The sequence below is a fragment of the Herpailurus yagouaroundi genome, unplaced genomic scaffold (assembly GCF_014898765.1).
Source record: "Herpailurus yagouaroundi ecotype Mexico unplaced genomic scaffold, PumYag 192, whole genome shotgun sequence".
Classification (NCBI taxonomy): Eukaryota; Metazoa; Chordata; class Mammalia; order Carnivora; family Felidae; genus Herpailurus; species Herpailurus yagouaroundi.
Window position 1 is genome coordinate 9,143,235 of NW_024412423.1, and position 19,439 is coordinate 9,162,673.

General features: G+C 38.6%; 1 protein-coding gene across 5 annotated transcripts in view; it reads left to right on the plus strand.

Moving 5' to 3' along the window:
• The window catches only part of PRR16 (proline rich 16), a 313,708-nt gene that overhangs the window by 203,229 nt on the left and 91,040 nt on the right, over positions 1-19,439 (plus strand). For 4 of the 5 annotated variants that reach the window (XM_040444310.1, XM_040444309.1, XM_040444311.1 and 1 more), the window contains one exon: positions 365-2,527. In XM_040444310.1, the coding sequence (XP_040300244.1) occupies positions 365-1,120 (756 nt within the window). In that variant the 3' untranslated portion in view covers positions 1,121-2,527. Of the gene's footprint in view, positions 1-364; positions 2,528-19,439 lie in introns of those variants that run through there. The other variant, XR_005781270.1, reaches the window with a different exon arrangement.

Below are 19,439 nucleotides of genomic sequence, written 5' to 3' on the forward strand. Positions count from 1 at the left end.
CCATAGGTTTCTACATGCTGAGCCGGGAGAAAGTCCCTGCCCCTTGATATTAAAAATAAGTTATGTTTGTGCATCAGTTATGTTTTTATCTTTGGTGGGTTCAGCAGAGTCGGGAATAGAATGTGTACGTAAGTCATATATTATATGGCAGGCATGTGAAATCCTTAGGTTATCAAACAGTCGACGCTCCTATGGTAACCATTCTATAAATTTCTTTAATGGTAACATTGAGCAACAGTGGAATCCACAATCCAGTATTCATTAAGACTCACATAGCCGATTACAGCTAGACAGGGAGACATCGTTTCTAGGATGTTTTGCTTCGGGTCATTCTTCACCACAGTTACCTTGTCCTTTCCACCAGGTGGTTGACCAGATTGATACCCTGACCTCTGACCTACAGCTGGAGGATGAGATGACCGACAGCTCCAAGACGGACACCCTGAATAGTAGCTCCAGCGGCACGACGGCCTCGAGCATAGAGAAGATCAAAGTGCAGGCCAATGCCCCTCTCATTAAACCCCCCGCACACCCCTCTGCTATCCTCACCGTCCTGAGAAAGCCAAACCCTCCGCCGCCTCCCCCACGGTTGACACCTGTGAAGTGTGACGACCCCCAAAGAGTGGTGCCAGCCGTCAATCCTCTAAAGACCAATGGAACCCTTCTGCGAAACGGAGGCTTGCCAGGGCCGCCGAACAAAATTCCCAACGGAGATGTCTGCTGCATCCCCCCCGGTACCTTGGACAAGGCTCCAGCACAGCCTCTGATGCACAGACCTGAAAAAGACAGATGTCTCCAGGCAGGACCTCGGGAACGAGTTCGGTTTAATGAGAAAGTGCAGTACCATGGCTACTGTCCGGACTGCGACCCCCGGTATAACATAAAAAACAGGGAGGTCCACTTACACAGCGAACCTGTCCACCCACTGGGAAAGCTTCCTCACCCAGGCCCCCCGCTTCCTCCTCCACCCCACCTCCCTCCTTTCCCCCTAGAGAATGGGGGACTGGGAATAAGCCACAGTCACAGCTTCCCCCCTCTCAGACCTGCAACTGTGCCTCCTTCCACTGCACCAAAACCACAGAAGACGATCTTGAGGAAATCAACCACTACCACAGTGTGATGTATGCCATTTCAAAAACTTTTTGTGCTTTTTTTTTTAATTTCTATATTATAAACATAAAATAATAAGTAAGGAGCACTTTCTACTCAAGCAATAAAAAGCCCAAATATATTAATTCTGCATTCAGCAAAGTGGCATAAAAAAACCACCTGGTAAGTATGCTGTGTGTTGTTTCTATCCCAGGTTTATGTTATTTAAAAAGTTGCATCACCAGAAACCACAGAACCATGAAAAGGCTGAATATGCTATGTGTGTGTGTATGTGTGTGTGTGTGTGTGTGTGTGTGTAACTGACCTGTGATAAACAGTGATCTGCAGGCTTCAAATAGTTTGGTTTAGTATAAGAGATGGAATTAGATTCATTTTATTCATGCCTAACTCATCTATGCATTAATAACATATCACCCCCCCCCCAACTTCGACCCGATGCTTTTTAGGAAGAAATTTTAATACTGAAGGACTATTTTGTTATTTTTTTTCTAAAGATGTTTGTCACTAGTTTTACATTATTAAATGCTGAGAACAATACCAAAAAGTTTATTTTCTATACTATACAATTATATGTTCAAGCTATGTAATGAAAGATTTTGTCTGTGGAAATGTCATGTGTCAATAAACAACAGTACATAATGGCAAAATCAGATGTTCCTCAGAATTAAAATGCAGCAGTGGTTCATTTCATCCCTACTCATTTCACTGAAATGGGTAGCTATTCTGACAGAGTGTGGAGAAGATTACAGTGAGCATATGCCAGAATTTTCCAAGTCCACTATCATAGGTCATAAATAGTACTTCACGCATTTTCATAGGATGTATTGTGGTCCCCCCAAGACCGTATATGGAGTGTCCCGTTGACCCAGTACATGGCCAAGCCCTTTAAGGCTCTCCTCACACTGAGCATTCCTCCAGGACATACCATAAACCAGAATGTTGAAGCAGTGGGATGGTTTGCCTCCTGCATCAGCAAGCTCTCTGCCTTCCAAGGAAATCCCTATTTATCAGAACTACAGCGGAAAATAAAGACGCTTCTGGAATATGATGTTTTTAGTATCAGCCTTAACGCTGTTTCCCCTCAGAGTTGAAATATGTAAGGGGTCTTTGTCATATTTTAGGAGGAAGAGAAGAAATTCTTCCTTCCTAACATCTTACAAAAACCCTCTCTTAAGTCTAACTTGCCAGTTTATGTCACTTACCCATCCATGGACCACGTTAACTTCCCAACTACTGTGATGTGGACTGATCGGATATTTTGTGAACTAGAAATGAGCTTATCTGTCCTAGAATTATGAAAACAGGTGCATACCTGAACAAAAGTTGTCCATGACGTGGCAAGAGTAGAAGGATTCATCTTTGGTCGAAATTCTTTTATTGCGCAGCTTAATAAAGGATGCTTTAATCTTTTAGACTATCTGGCTTTTGATCTCAAAACTTTAATTTTTTGTTGCTACAGGGAGATAGTCATATTTCTTTGTTGCCGTTTTCAAGCCGTATTATGGTAATTTGGAATCCTGTTTTTCACAACTTCCTTTTAAAAGATGATAGCACACCTTAGGCAGAGTAACAGAAAAAAATAGGCATTACTTTTTGAAGGAACAATTTCATGAGTAAAAAAATAGAGGATGTCATGTTGCAAATTTACTCAGCATGATTTTCTTTCCTGTGTGTGTTGGCAATGAAGATAATGCAAGCAGAATAAATCCAGTGTTGTTTTTTTTTTTTTTTTTTTTTCTAGAAAGTTACAGCACATAAGACCAATTATAAAGACAGGCCATCATCTAAAATTTATTCATTGTTTGATAAGTATATTTAATAAATGTGACCCAAGTAAATAAAGAATTGACTCACCAAATACCAAAATATTATATTCTTAACATTTTCATGCATTCATTGAGGCTTGATATGAATAAATCCAAGATTTCATCATCTTTCTAAGTTTTAATAATTACTCTCTTTCCAATGTGTATCCATTGTTAGACCATGTAGTGTTATAAGCAGTCTTTGAATACATGCAGCTTTCTCCCTTCAGCCCATCTTCCTTCCACAGCCAGTTATGTGTGACCTAATAATTAGCTTTTAGTTCAAAACACTGACACCTGTCAATGTCTGGGAGCCAATATGGATCTCAATGTAGAGCTTCTTAGCAGCCACAAATCATGCACAGAGTAGATAACTCCATTGCAATAAAGCAGATTGAATAAGCTGAATAATTCATGCTGATCCAGTAAGGACATTGAGCCAGATGCTTAGATACAACCAGTGAGGTTCAAATTCACATCTCTTCTTCCAAGTATAGACCAAAGATACCCCAGGAGAAATCATCTTTTTAAGTGTGATTGGTGACATATGCCAAAACGACAATACCTGCTTTTGTTCAACACCTTTACAAGTAAATTTTGGCCTGGAAAGCTGAATTAAATCCCAACCTAAAAAAGATAAGAGGTATTGACCTTCTTCTCTTATTACACTTTATTATATAATCAGCATTAATGTTAGATCATATGAGTGTTGGGACTTTCTTTTGAGTTTATTTCCATATGTTATTTCATTTTTTTTCATTAAGGTATGGAATATATTGGGGGTGCCTGGGTGGCTCAGTCGGTTAAGTGTCTGACTTCAGCTGAGGTCATGATCTCTTGGTTCATGTGTTCGAGCCTTGGGTGATGCTGTGCTGACAGCTTGGAGCCTGGAGCCTGATTCGTATTCTGTGTCTCCCTCTCTCCCTGCTCCTCCCCAACTTATGCTCACTCTCTCTCTCTCTCAAAAATAAACATTTTTTTAAAAAAAGGTATGGAGTATATTGGGCCAATGTATTTTTTCCCAACTGGTAATTTTGAAACATTCCCTGGAACTTAGGTCTTTAAATATATGTAAACTTCTAAAACATGAAAAGCAATGAACATAGGGCATCGTAATATTTGCCTGGAAACTTCTAATTAAAGTGTCATAAGTGGCAATGCCATTTCTATCATCAGAAAACATTGCTTTCCAAACTTAAATTCTGCCCATCATCCATTAAATCATCATAAAACAGGGCAAATAGTTGCTTTTCCTGGAGATTCCAAAGCAAAAATTCCTATTTCATACCCCTCAGGACAGTTCTTTTTCCCAGTGTGCATTCGGAGCCTTTCATTTCCCTGAGCAGTATATACCCCCAAGTTAGCCTCTGTCCTCTTTTGAAGGGGATGTTCCTACAAAAGGTGTGAGGGGATTGCTGCTTATGGCAACACTCATTCAGAGTGAAACATATGTTTTTGTTTGTTTGTTTGTTTGTTTGTTTTTAAAGTAGCATCTAGGGGCGCCTGGGTAGCTCAGTCTGTTAAGCTTCCGAATTTGCCTCAGGTCATGATCTCATGGTTCATGAGTTCTAGCCCCGCATTGGGCTCTGTGCTGAAAGAGGTTGGTGCCTGCTTCGGATTCTGTGTCTCCCTCTCACTCTGCCCGTCCCCTGCTGGCACTCTGTCTCTGTCTCTCTCAGAAATAAATAAACATTAAAAAAAAATGTTTTTGAAAGTACTGTCTTTTAATTAAATTGGCCTAGGCAAGGGTTTGTCTTGCTAGTTTAAACAACGATTATCCCAATTTGGACTTAGGAGGTTATTGTATCTTATCTGAGAAAGGCAAAGAGAACGTAAAAAATTGACCAGAGTTCCCTTCCGTCTCTACGTAGTTACAGCAGTTATAAAAGGAGATAAAACTGATTGTTTTTTTTTAGGTCATGCTTAAGCTAAATTTAAAATATCTGCTCAAAAATACAGGGCATGCCAAAAGAGAAATGTGCCACTCTTCCAGTTTGTTATTATATTCCTACCTTCCCTCATTAGCTTAACATTATTCTAGAAAAAAGGAAAATGAGCCTGGTATTAACTGAAGTGGTTTAATTAACCTAAAAAGTCTTGCATTTGAATTTTGCCTGCATCTAATTATTTAATGAATAAAGGTCTAAGGCATGGTATTATTTGACTTTCTTTGGACAGATCAGTAGTTGCTTGCTTTTGGCATTACCAGGAGCAGCGGCTATATACTGTCTATGCAAAACCTTTTATCTACAGATTCTAATTATAGCAAATTAGAATTAATATTTATTAATATTAATAAATTCTACAAAATCTAATTTTTGGATGCTCCATGAAGAAAAGCTTGAGTAGTCCATGTTTAATTGCACTGGGAATGATGTAATCAAGTCACGAATTGGTGCCTTCCTTGACCAAACTTTTTTCCATGGAAAATACGCAGTAATGCAATGTCAAGTCTAGCAGTTGTCCTGATTCAGTTTCTTTCCCCTGATTCTCTATTGGTAGCACATTTTGCTGCCCTTGAATTTGTAGCAGATTGCAGTGCGATGTACTTTGGTACATACTGATGATTTCTAAGTGAGGGAATGATTTATGAGCAATAAAGCTCTGTGAAAAGCTTGCATCTCATAATTAGATAAAATGCACAGAATCTTACAGTTACTAGATGCTGTCACCAAATCACACGACATTTTCCAGGTCAGTTTGCTTTTTAGGTCGATTTAAGTTTTCAGACCAAACATTTTGGAGTTTTAGAATCGTTCAAGTTGCCTGATTCTGAAATAATGACAGATGGGTTACTTCCATGAGGGCACACAGTGGTGGTGAACATGAAACTGGAGGTAGGCACGTCTCGTGGGGCAGCAATTATGTAGGGTGTCATTATGTTGGAAGCCCTTGGATTTATCCTTCTGGTCTTTTTGAGGAAAAAACTAAAGTGGAACATAAAGACGCTCTGCCAATAACCCTCTCCCAAATATTGCTTATAATTCTGACTTCTTAATCAAGGATAGGTAAGCTAATATTATTAACTGTTTTCTCAAACTTTACATACATTAGAGTTTCTCTAAGTTCTCATAGGAATGTGTAAGATAGATGATATTACTCTGATTTTACAAGTGAAGAAATCCAGGACCTCAGTTTCAGTATTTTGCCAAAATCAACCCCTTAGTCAGTGACTGAGCTGGCATTTTATGCCAGCTTGACTCCCCATAATTTCTCCCCCATCACATCACCATTTAATTATGTTCTTCATTGCCCTGAACTTTGCAAATCTTTCCTTTATTCTGAGCAGCTATTTTGATGCTTGGAAGGGGTTACCTAATGCTATTTTGACATTCTTAATATGTTTGATCTTTGCAGAATATAAAAGGGATTTCAGGCAATTTAGCAACCGTCTAAAATGAATGAGCTGCTGAATAATGCCAGCCTCATTTTCTCGTGTATTATATCAGCAGCCTCACCTTTCAGGGTTTTTTTTTCCCCTAAGTTCAAAGACTGTCTATTATTTTGGTTTCTTTCCCTAAGAAGTTTTGATTTCTTAGTATGAATGCCTTTTGACCATGAACATGTCACTTCCATTACCTGTATTTCATTTGTAAATTTCATCTATTTGACATTGACCCGTGCACTAAAAATAGCAACTGATCCATTCCATGGAACCACTAAAGAACGAGTGCATTAGAGCTCTCTTTACTAAAAACTTTTCATCCTTTTGCTACTAGACTATAGATGTGATTTTCCATTGTTTGATAATGTAGTTATCAATTCTCCCAACCACCAAAGGGAAATTTGGACCAACTAAATAAAACAGTGGAGTGCCCTGGAGTAGGTTTGGGTTGATATTGACAAAACATGTGATATCTAACCCTCATCAAGGACTTCCTGTATGCCAAACATTCTTCTACATGTTTTGTATGTTGTATTTTCCCCTTGTAACACCATTTTCCCTCATAGCAACCCAATGTATTAGACACTATCATTATCTACATTTTACAAATGAGGAAACTATGGCTCCAGCATCAGGCTGCCCAAGATTATAGAGCCAAGAAGTGGCCAAGCCAGAATTGCAAGACCACCTAAAGCCTAGCCCCTGCATTGTGCACAGGTGACCTGTGCAGCTGAAGGTCCCTATTTCACTGGAACTTGTCTGAAGCTGTCAAAAGACATACCATGAGAGGAGAACAGTCTCTCTTTATAAGTCAAGATAGTCTAAGTGTGGTAGCAAACAACCATAATATCTCAGGAGGATCTGAGTTATTTCTTGTTCACTCAAAGTTCATCTTAAGTCCAGGAGGCTCTCCAGGCAGCCATTCAGCAGTCCGGGCTCTACAGGTTTTGTAGGGACACCATCTGGTCAAGTGTCCACTTCCAGGACCACCACAACAGAGGATGGAGCTACTTAACTTGTGCACTCATCTCAGCCTCTGTATATGTCACTGGCCAAAGCTAGTCACTGTAGTCCCCATATGCCCAAGCAAGGAAAGGAGATCTGCACATCCACGAGTACAAGTCGTACCTACCACTGTTCCTAAAGGGGTAATTTTTTTGGTGTGTGTGTAATTCGAGTATATTATAGACTATTATAGACCCCTTCCCATCCTTTCCTTTTCATATTACTTGATATTCATTTAATCTCATCATAAATTAGGATGACATCTTATTTTAAACAAAGAGAGGAAAGAAATGGACTTAACAGCAGCCCTGCTAAAAACTTAGTGGAGGGAATTGACAGCATTTACTAAGATGAGGGATAAGTTGTATTACAGCCTTTAGCTACCATATTTACATTCTTTCTGAGGATACTCACCAACCTACATGTGATAGTTCAGCATTTTAGAATCGCGTACTAAATTTTCAGTAGTCAGGGTGCCTGGGTGGCTCAGTTAGTTGTCCATCAGACTTTGGCTTAGGTCATGATCTCACTGTTAGTGCATTAGAACCCTACAGCAGGCTCACCGCTGTCAGCACGGAGCCCACTTGGGATCCTCCGTCTCCCTCTCTCTCTCTGCCCCTACCCCGGTGGCACTGTCTCAAAAATAAATAAACATTAAAATAAATAAAAATAAATAAATTTTCAGTAGTCAAATCTCTACAGATCCTTTTATAGGACGTTAGGTGACTATATGAATAATTATCTTTAGAAGAATAGATAAACCTAATTTGAAGACACTTATTTATCCAGAATAGTCCAAAGAAGTATGAAACTCCACTATAGAAATTTAGGTCATTGATGATATAAATTATGGCGTATGTTTATAATATTCACTTAGGCAGCAGTGTGTTATGATAAAAATGTAAATTTGAAAACAGAATGCTTGGATTTGAGTCTCAATTTTTCCAACTCCCACGTATTCCTGGTCAAATTGCTAAACCAAGTCTAGGGCTTGCTTTAAAATGAAGATAAAAATGCCCCTCTTTTCTACCTAATAAGGCTCTTGAATCACTATCCTCCCCTGTTGTATATTCTGGGATCACCCAACCCTCTTTATTTTTACATGTCAGGGGCGAGGACAGTAATATCAACAGGAGGATGTTGCAATTTCTGCACAAACCCTAAATGAACTTCTAAGGCATCAGGACCATACACAGAAGTTCTTTGGTAGGCAGAAAGGCTGGAAGGGAAATCAGACAAAGCCACATGAACAGGCAACTTCAGGATTCAACAAGTCTGCAGAGCTACCGAATAGGCAGGATCACCAATGCATTCCACCTCATTCTTTCCAGATGTCATTTATTGGTTCCAACTCCAATTTCTTTTCAATTCATGTCTCTCTTGTGGTCACAACATTAGAGATGATCTGCATTTCCCTTGCTTAATTTTGTCTCTTACCTTGCAAAGTCTTAGATCTGTACTTGTTGCCCACACTGCCCCATTCACACATCTTAGTTCTACTATAGTCACCTTGACGTACTTAACCATCCCCCACTGCTACCCAATTCGCTAACATTTTTCTGTTTCTCCTTAAAGTATACCACCTTCCAACATATTGTCATAAGGCCCCAATCATTTAATGAATGTGAAGTACCTTACGAACCTCAAACTTCAAACAAATGCCAATCATTGCTATGATTTTGCCATGTTTCTTGTCAAATTGCCCTGCTCCTTGTTAATCTGGTGGATTGATTTGTATTTGCCTAAATTCACGCAAATGGTATTTTATTCATGTCACTTATAAAGTAATTGTTTTACTTGGATGTTTTTATACTTATACGATCAAGTAAACTTATGATTTTCTTAGAACTTTCCAGTTCATATGTAGAAGTCTCATTTTTGGTTTATTAAATTTTATTAATTTATAAATTAGCTAATTTTATGAATTAGTAAGTCAGAAAAGGCACATGAGAGAAATCCTAGGTGACAACAGAAAGCACAGCTCATTAAACTGTTTTGACACGTGTAACTTAGTTTTAATTTTTTTTTTTTCAACGTTTATTTATTTTTGGGACAGAGAGAGACAGAGCATGAATGGGGGAGGGGCAGAGAGAGAGGGAGACACAGAATCGAAAACAGGCTCCAGGCTCTGAGCCATCAGCCCAGAGCCCAACGCGGGGCTCGAACTCACGGACCGCGAGATCGTGACCTGGCTGAAGTCGGACGCTTAACCGACTGCGCCACCCAGGCGCCCCCTTAGTTTTAATTTTTTATGATAATATTTAATAGTACATGAATAAATTCATTTAGAATTTAATTTGTCAAACTAATTAAAGTCTAATACCATTAGGCCTTTATAAATCTTCGAAAAGTGTTTGTTTGAATAAGAGATTAAGTCATCAGGCTTTTGTTTAAAAAGAAAATGTCTATGTTTGTGATTAAAAACATCATTTATCAATGATATTATTAAAATCTGACAAAGCATTAACCATCGTTTTGCCTTAAGCAAAGTCTGTCATGTATTTGATTACATGTTTCAGTGAGGTATCTTTCACAAGGACTAAGGACTAAAATTTTTGATCATACTAATTTATGGATTAAGTATAAATAAATAAATAAATAAATATGGCTAATAACAGTTCAGAGTTATCATCCAGAACTTTTTCTACCAATTCCAACACTTCAAGACAAAAACAAGATATTTGGATTTACTTTACCTCCTTTTTAAAACTTCACAATTGTACCAATTGACGACTGTATTTTCCTTGCTATTTGAGATACACTACTGACATTCTGATTTTTTAATAGATTTCTAAGTGGATTTAATTATTACAGAGAATTAATATTAAAAATAGCTCCTCCAGGGGTACGTGGAGGTCCATTAAGTGTTGGACTCTTGATCTCAGTTCAGGTCTTGATCTCAGGGACTTGAGTTCGAACCCAGTGTTGGGCTTCGTGCCCAACTTAAAAAAAAAAATAGCTCCTCCATGAAATTCTAATCTGATCATCAAAAATCCAATTTGCAGCTGTATTTAATTTCTGCCTCTCCCTGGTGCCTTTTACCCAAGTAATTTGGATTTTTTCCCAACTGTCTTTTGTTTTTGTAATTTATTCCCAGTGACACTACTCAGAGAGGCTTTTAGCTCATTTTCAATGTTTCGTTTGCTACCTTCCTGGTCACTTGACCTCTTGCCTGAATTTCCACTTGATTCTGCAGATATCCAACAAAGAAATTTTTCTTTCATCATTTCAGCTCAGTCCAGAAATTTCGAAGGCTCAGGTCAATCTATTTAAAATTCTTAACTGGGTCTGGCAGTTCTAGCAAAAACCCTCCCAAGGCTGCTTTTACAACCTCCCCATCTAGGGAGCCCAACACTGGTAAGACTGTTCCGGCCACATGGTCTCAGTCACTGACCCCCTGACCTGAATTACTTCCATTACTGCACCTTCTCTTGGACATGTGCCGCGGGCCTGAAATAACTTCTCCTTCCTGTTGTGGTTTTGTAAATCTTGCTGTGCAGATCCCCACCATTTATTCAAATCCTTTCCTAATCAATCAGTCAACCAATCAATGAAGTAAAACATTTTTTAAGAATGTAAAAACACCACAGTGGTAAAATAGTTACAACATAGGTAAAAATTTTAAAAACAGAAAACATAAAGATGTATGTGGAAAACATAGTAATTAAATTAGTAATAAACTAGTAATTAAATAAATGCAAATTACTGTTTGTCTTCTCTTCACAAAATTATGTAAAGGGACATTTACTTTCACTGGGAAACAAAACATACAGTATTAAATTAGAAGAGACTTATAGACCCATCACTTACTAGGTTAGAAAATTGACCTCCTACTAGGACAATTAAACTCATGCAAATGCATGTGCAGAAATGTAAGTTTCTTTGATGTAAAATGTATTCCTATTCACTTAAGACAAACGGTCCCTAGGAGAAGAAAGATTGCTGCATATCAGTGTGTGAGAATCAGAATCTGGGCGGAGAAGAAGAAATAAGCTAGAAAATTTGAGCTAACAATGTAAGGTACTGTCACATATGCAGAAAGTGCTAGGCGAAAGGAAGGAAAGGAAGTGAAAAGGAAACTGAAAGGAAGAGCAATTGAAATCTTATACTTAAAGATTAACCTGAATACAATGGAAGAAAATGGTTACACACTTAACATGTGAAAGTTTAGTTGTATTTTGGACCATTTAAACCAAGGTTATTATAATGCACCACTCGTATTTCACATTTTTATTTTTTTTTAATTTGAAGATATACTCTACTTTGACTAACAACATGGGGAAAAGCCACTTTTTCCTCTCCAGATGTATACAGCTGATAAGAAGGATTTCAAAGAGACAATTCTGCCTATAAATGTTCCCATGAGATTAAGACTTTCAGTTTTATATTTAGTCTTTCTATTGCGTGTGCTTAAGATCCGTCTCACCCTGGGGCGCCCGGGTGGCTCAGCCAGTTGAGCATCCAACTTTGATTCAGATCATGAATGTGTGGTTCGTGACTTTCAGCCCCAGGTGGGCTCTGTGCTGACAGCTCAGAGCCTGGAGCCTGGTTCAGATTCTGTGTCTCCCTCTTTCTCTACCCCTCCCCTGCTCACGCTCTGTCTCTCTGTCTTTCAAAAATAAATAAAGATTTAAAAAAATTCAAAAGAAAGATCAATCTCACGCCAAGCTCTGTCCAAGTCACTAGGATGACATAATGGGAACAGGAATGAGTGCTCCCCGCATTTTGGCAAGGACCACAGTGCCAGATTCAGAGACAAAAGAGGTAAGTAACAATTTGCAACTGAAATTGTGTCTGGGACATTTTCATTACACTACCCTAAACCTGTCTCCACTTACTGGAATCAATATGCAAAGTTACATGAGTCTTCTTCCCGTTGAGAACATTCAAATAGTCCTTTTTTGCTGTGTTTAGGAAACACACCAAATGTGTTTCCTAAAACTAGTGAAACAAATCCTTATGTTTTATTTCCGGGAGAGTACCTATCATGTGAGTAAGAGTGTGCAATATTCTTTCTATAGAGCGTGATAAAATTGCTTTGATAAAGACACAGCAGCCATCTCGATGTGTGTCTGTGGACTGAATCCATAGAATGAACAAGGTTAGAGTGTTTTATTGGTTATTTTCTATTTTCTCATAGGTTTTTCTATGGCTTTTATTTAATATGTTATTCCTTATAATGTTTGGGCAAATGGCAGAGATATCTGAAAAGACTCTTTTTATGTATTTGGTTCAGTTGTGAGTTTTCTCATTGATAGTTTTGAAGTGTGACATTTACTTAGCTTACATTTATAACGGTTAGTCGTAATAAGTTTCCTAATCCAAGAAATGAGGGCAGATACTCTGGATTTCTTATGACGCATGGGCTGATATAAAAAGCAGCTGATAGTACACTCCTCTTTTAGAAAACAGGGCAATGGGGTTGGATTTGAAAGTATATATTACCTCAAGGTGTCTTAAAAACTGTCTTCTTCTCTTTCAAAATATTCTGTATTCCCTCAGAGGTTTTTTTTGTGTGTGTGTGTGTTTTTTTTAATTATACTGTTATGGTTACCATGTTATAGTAACAATTAGTTTTTAGATGGCTGTTTCCTCTACTAGAGGTGAGCCTCTCTAGGACATGGACAGTAACTGAATCCTTCCTTCCCTCCTTTTTCTTTTCTTTCCTTTCCTTTTCTTTTCTTCCTTTCCTTTCCCTTTTCTTTTCCTTCCTTCCTTCCTTCCTTCCTTCCTTCCTTCCTTCCTTCCTTCCTTTTTCCTTCCTTCCTTCACTTCTTTCTTTCTTTTTCTTTATTTAAAAATTATTTATTTATTTATTTATTTACTTGTTTATTTATTTATTTTACCTTTTGACCCCCTTCACCTCTTTCTCCACAGCCCCTGCCTCTAGCAGCCACCCATCTGTTCTCTGTATCCCTGAGCTTGGGTGTTTGTTTATTTTTTAATATTCCACTTAGAGACTACCTCAAGATGTCCTAGAACTTTTTTTTTAAAATAATGAATTAGATACTAACAATGCATCAAAGTTTATCTAAGCAAAGAATTAATTTTTTTCTATCAAAATTTAAACACAGTGTTATAAGAACACAAGCTCTTACAGTCCTCTCTAAAATTCCTAGGGAAAAAAGGTCCTTTGAAAAAAAATTAAGTTTATTTACTTATTTTGAGAGAGACAGAGACAGCAAGTGGGCAGGTGGAGGGGCAGAGAGAGGCAAGGGAGGGGGAAGAGAATCTCAAGCAGGCTCCACACTGTCAGCACAGAGCCCATTGTGGGTCTGGAACTCACGAACCATGAGATCACGACCTGAGCTGAAATCAAGAGTGAGACACTTAACCAACTGAGCCACCCAGGCACGCCAGAAAAAAGCTTCTTAAAGAAGGAGGAGAGGTAGCAAACCCCTATGAAGGTGGTGGCACTTGTAGGTTCTGGGGGGATTGTGCTGTGGAAAACAGAATTTTCATCTGACCTTGGATCTTGGAAATGGGTGGTGATGGGGGCAAGGTTTCTATGAGCATAGGCAATTGACTTTGTTGGCATGAGTTCCTTTTTTTTCCCCTTTTTGGCCTAGGGGTGGGTTGCAAGTCTGAAAGAGTGCAGGGTCCCTATAAAAGAGTGGTACTGATTGTACCCAAGAGAACCTGTCTTTCTTTTCCAGATGGAGAGATGAAGAAATCTGAGAATATATGTTCTAAAAATTCTTAGCATTTTATGGTATAGAAACTAGAGCACCACTGTGCTGAGGAATATTTTAGATCTCAGGATACTCATTTGCTTGGCCGGATATGCCAGTGTGGATGTCAGTGCTGACTAGACATCATAATCACCCGGGAAGTTTTACTCCCTGAGCCCCATCCTGGACCAATTAAATCAGAATCTCCTCCTAGTGGGCCCAAACATCAGTAGATTTTAAGATTTTAAAATTACCCATGTGATTCCAGAACGTCATCATGATTAAAAACCTCTGAATAATAGTGAACAATAAAATGGTACATCTGGTATTAATTATTGTATCCTAATGGCAATAGTATGAAATCAGTACTTAGGGAGCCTATTTACATCTTTATTTTGCATAGGAGGAAGAGACAGGAATATATTTAGAAATCTACATTTTAAAAAGTTTAAGTGGAGCATTAAAATCTCGTTTCAGTGAATGCAGTGTTAAAAAAAGGTAATTAATCCCTCAGCTAGAGATCCCTTTAAGGTAAATTTAAAGTGGCCAATATATGGTTTCTGTGAATTCTCTTATCACTCAAAGTTTCTGTGATTCTCTGGGTTAACATCTATTTCAAGAAGTTAAAAGTAAAATTTAACATTAAATTGTGACAAAAACCAAAAGTTTAGTTGTGTCAGTTTTAAGAATACTGCTTAAGTATTAGTAATATAGTTAGGTATCAGAAATTCTAAACCTATTATGACTATAGACCATTACTCTAATTTTATGACAATAATTCATTATCAGTCAGCTGTCATTCATATTGTTAATGGTAACTTTAATGTAAAGTATCCAATATAATGTTCTGACATTGTCAGAAATCTTATATTCTTATGACCTCCCTCAGTTTCTACTTTTCCACAACTCATGTCCATTGTAATAAATTATCTTGGTATTTTCCACACGTGCTTTAAACAAATTTCAAGTGTCTATCACTCTCATTTATTTATTGTTTATTTTGAGGGAGAGCACATGCGACTAGGGGAGGGGCAGAGAGGGAGAGAGAGAATCCCAAGCAGGCTCCGTGCTGTCCAAGCTCGACATGGGGCTCGAACTCACAAACTTTGAGATCATGATCTGGGCCAAGATCAAGAGCTGGACACTCAATTACCCAGGCGCCCCTCTTTCATTTTTATGTAAAGAAAGTAGAAGTCAATTTTCAAAGTTTAGAAAACATTCTTCATAACCTCCCCCAAATTATATATTCTAGTAATTGTGTTTATCTTTTATAATCAGCTTATATTTTTCACACTAGCTTTAACAAACATGAAATTTGTCTTTATTTATTTGTGTGTGTGTGTGTGTGTGTGTGTGTGTGTGTGTGTGGTGCTCTTTGGCTAAGGAAGCAAGTCTCCTTTTTTGACACTCAGGACATAAGTAAGAACATATAATCATTACACATATTCAAATTCTGTATTAAGTATCAAAGTTAGCAGCAACTATAAATAATTTGCAATGCCCTTTTCTGACCCTGTGATAATTAATTACTCTTAGAAATAAATATTTCCAGGTAATAAATTTGAACTGAAGCCTGTCATAAGATGTTGTGGATAGAAAAAAGGAGTAAAGCATCTCAATCTAAAAAAATCATTAAATATTCCAACAGAGAAGATCTCAGTATGTCATTGATTGCTTATTGCCTAACAGAAGAGGCACCTTTGAAAAAGCACTTTGATTTTAAAATTCTCATTGTATCTTTTATCATTCCCCTTTACCAGTCATGTGGCAAAGTTCAGAGAAATGCAACTAATTGAAGTGGAGATAGAAATGGCTCTAAACAGGCTTTGGGGGTGATCCCACTAGAGAATAAAAAGAGAGGAGACCGTTTTTAAATTTATGAAAACTGAACCGCAAGTGACGTGGACTTTATTCTTTTCTAACTCAGAGAGCAACTGGCAAGAAGGGTTTCTTTGGTTTAACTCTGGAGCACGTCTAGAATAGTGATCGTTACTTGGAGATTTTACATTTAACGTTGGTGAGCGTGTCAGCCACAAGCCTTCGAGGTGTGAGGACACTCCAGTGTTCTTGCTTTGTGATCTTAGTTCCTGAAGATGAAACTTGCTGTTTGGCTTTGGGAACATAGGTGTCCTCTCTACTTGGATTCTGGTATTGGTGACAGTGCACTGAGGCTGGAGACCTTTTGGGTCCTCTGATCAGTATGCACCTGTCAAAGCCCAATCATCGTTATTGGTGCTAATGTGTGGGCCCTTCAAGCCCGCTGAGCAGATACTGCAAGTGGAACTTGCTTGTTTGATTCCTTGAATCTGTTCTTCCATAAACACACACACACACTCAGGACTTTTTTTTTCTTCAGTTGTTTAACTGCACTATCATAACACTATACCTGATCTTTGAAAAGAGCTATTTGGGATTTTCAGGGACCTCTAGTCAGAGAAGAATGGTGAGCTTTGAAAGAGAGGAAGACAGAGAGAAGGTAACGTTTAATAAGCAACCACATTGGGGATCTTACATATGCTGTTTTATTTCATCTTTATAACAACTCTTGGCAAAGAAAAAATTGCACTGTAGAGGTTTAATAGACAGGGAGGACTTTGTTCAAGACAACCACAGTAGGGGTCAAGACTCTAACAGAGGAAAAGTCTGAAATGTTATGAACTGAAAAGGCAGATGAGTTTTCAGCACTCTGATGAGCTAGTGGAGGACCTTCACCTGGGAACACTGGTCAGTGTGGTGAGACCTCATGTTTTTGCTATTTGGTGCTTATTGAAACTAGGTTCCCCCCTCCCCACCCCCCTCCACGTCCAGAGAACGGAAAGATAGGGGCACAGGTGGTTTCTTTCTTGATGGTTATTGTTCAGAAGGATGCCTCTAGGTTGAGAAAGATATGCCTGAGTTGTAAAACCAGCAAGAGACTGAGAGAAGTTTTGCACCTCAAAGGGTTTGTAACTGCAAGTTGTTGTGGAAAGTAAATGCTCTTCTAAGAGGGAGGTCTGTGTCCTGTGGTCAGGAAGAAACCTGTGAAAAGTTGAGGGGAAGTTGAGCCTATCTTGATCCTCTTTCAGGTAAATATTTATTCCTCTTGATACAAAGACACTGGGGCTTGCAGGTGTTTATTTACCCTCAGTCTCCCAGCTGTTAATCTGTGAAATTTTGACTTGACCATAATCCTGATCTGCTCCCAAACCGGTGTTATTTCCCAAAATAATTTTTTTAACGTTTATTTATTTTTGAGACAGAGAGAGACAGAGCATGATTGGGGGAGGGGCAGAGAGGGAGGGAGACACAGAATCCGAAGCAGGCTCCAGGCTCTGACCTGTCAGCACAGAGCCCCACGTGGGGCTTGAGCTCAAGACCTGCGACATGATGCCCTGCTCCGAAGTTGGACGCTCAAATGACTGAGCCACCCAGACACCCCTTCCCAATACACTCTTCAGCCTTGTCAAAATCCCAGCAAAGGGAGGACCCTGGGCACACGGGAATTGTCAAAGCTTGCATTCTTAAATAATTTCCTGAAGCTCTCCAGCCCCTTAAGGGAAACGATCATGTCTAAAGAAGTTTTGTTTGTCTAAAACTATCATATGCCCCACGTTCTCTAGTTTTCACCAATCTGAGTATTTCATGGGCTTAAAAGCAGATGCAACTATAAGGCAAGAGCCATGTCATGTGCCTGCCTGTCGTGTTCTACATTTCTAATAAAGACTTCTTACAGGCTGCACATGATTCTCTTGGAGTGTTTGTGAAACAGCTTGAAGAGTTTTCCCTTTTTGCCTCTTACATGACAATCTTGTGTGGTACTTAGGAGTTAGGCACCATTTGTGATAAGGGGAAGAAGAAAAGAAGGAAAGTTCAGGAAAACAACTATTAATAAAGGGAGATTACTTCACTCAAATCTTGAAAGCAACAAGGTTGTCAGGGGCCCACAAGGGTAAGGGGCCGTTCTGTTGCAGATCCTAATAAGGCTTTGCGGCTGGAAAAGCATCATCTGAGCCCGAAAATTCACATTCCTGTGGCAGTTTGTAAGCCAACAGCCCGGGGACACTCAAGTCTTCTTCCCAATTGGCTACTGATTAGGTTTCTCCTTCTTTTTTTTTTTTTTTTTTTTTTTTTTTTTTTTTTATTTAATGTTTATTTATTTTTGAGAGAGAGAGAGAGCATGAGCTCGGGAAGGGCAGAGAGAGAGGGAGACAGAATCCAAAGCAGGCTGTGAGTTGTCAGCACAGAGCCAGACGCGGGGCTCGAACTCAAAAACCGTGAGATCATGACCTGAGCCAAAGTTGGATGCTTAACCGAGGCACACCTTGCTTTTCACTTCTAAGAATGGAAGGAAACATTGAAGTTTGTCGGCACAGGATTAGCATCCCTGAAAATATTGAACGGTTTTCACTTTAATAGCACTACTCTTGATTTTATAGTTTGTCAAAAGACAACCATGTTTCTTTCCGGGTTTTTGATGACAGAGAAAGACACCTCTTACCCCCTCAGTGAAATCTCTTTTTGAATTAAGTGCCAGGGCTGTTGACACCTTCATCTTTCCCAGTCCATAAGAAAAGTTTTCCCAGTACTGTAAGAAAAGTTGCTCATTCTTCCTAGGTTTTGATCTTAGGATAGATGAAAGACAAAACAATCCCCCCCCACCTTTTTTTGGACAATAAATGCATCAAAAGCGTAGAAAATTACAGCCAAGTACTCTAATCATGGCTATCAGTTATTTATCTCAACTTTTCCAGAGAATTGGGATTACCAGCTTTTCTTCTGTGAAAAAAGGGTCATTTTCTTTTATAATAGTAGTTATGAACTCCTGGTTGGATTTTAAGTGTCAGGCAATGGTTTCCTTAGGATTAGCTTCAGAATATTTTTACTTGAGTATGCCAAGATTCTGGTAATCCTCAGACAGGAGAAATTAAAAATGGTATTATTTAAGAAATTTTATTATTATTATTGAGCAGGTAGAGTGGAAAATGGAAAGGAAACACTTGGAATTTTATGAGCTACAAGCAGCCATTTTCAAGGACTTTGAACCCAAGGAGGAAGATTATTGTGGGTGTGTAGGAAACATGTCTATTTCAAAAGGATACCAGAATTAGGCAACATGTACAAGCACCGCTTCAATTTTTTAAGAGTTTGGGGGAAATAGCAGAGTTAAAGAAGGTACATGGGCCTATCAAACACATTTAGTGTAAATTAACCTTTAGTTATTGGTATCCACAGCCCCTTCTTAATTGATCATCTGCAAATGATGCTCCTACTTTGCAGTGAGATTCTTCAGGGGAGAATTGGATGATTGGTCCAAATATCTTCTGCTTTTATTTCCCGTCTTTGGCATTCCTTGTAAAGATGCTCATAATTGTATCTAATATTACATATGATCATCTCTTTCTGGAAAAGTGTTTACTCAAAAAAAACAACTTTTATAAACACAAACTCTCCACATAGAACCCTTTGATTTATAACCCTTTGACC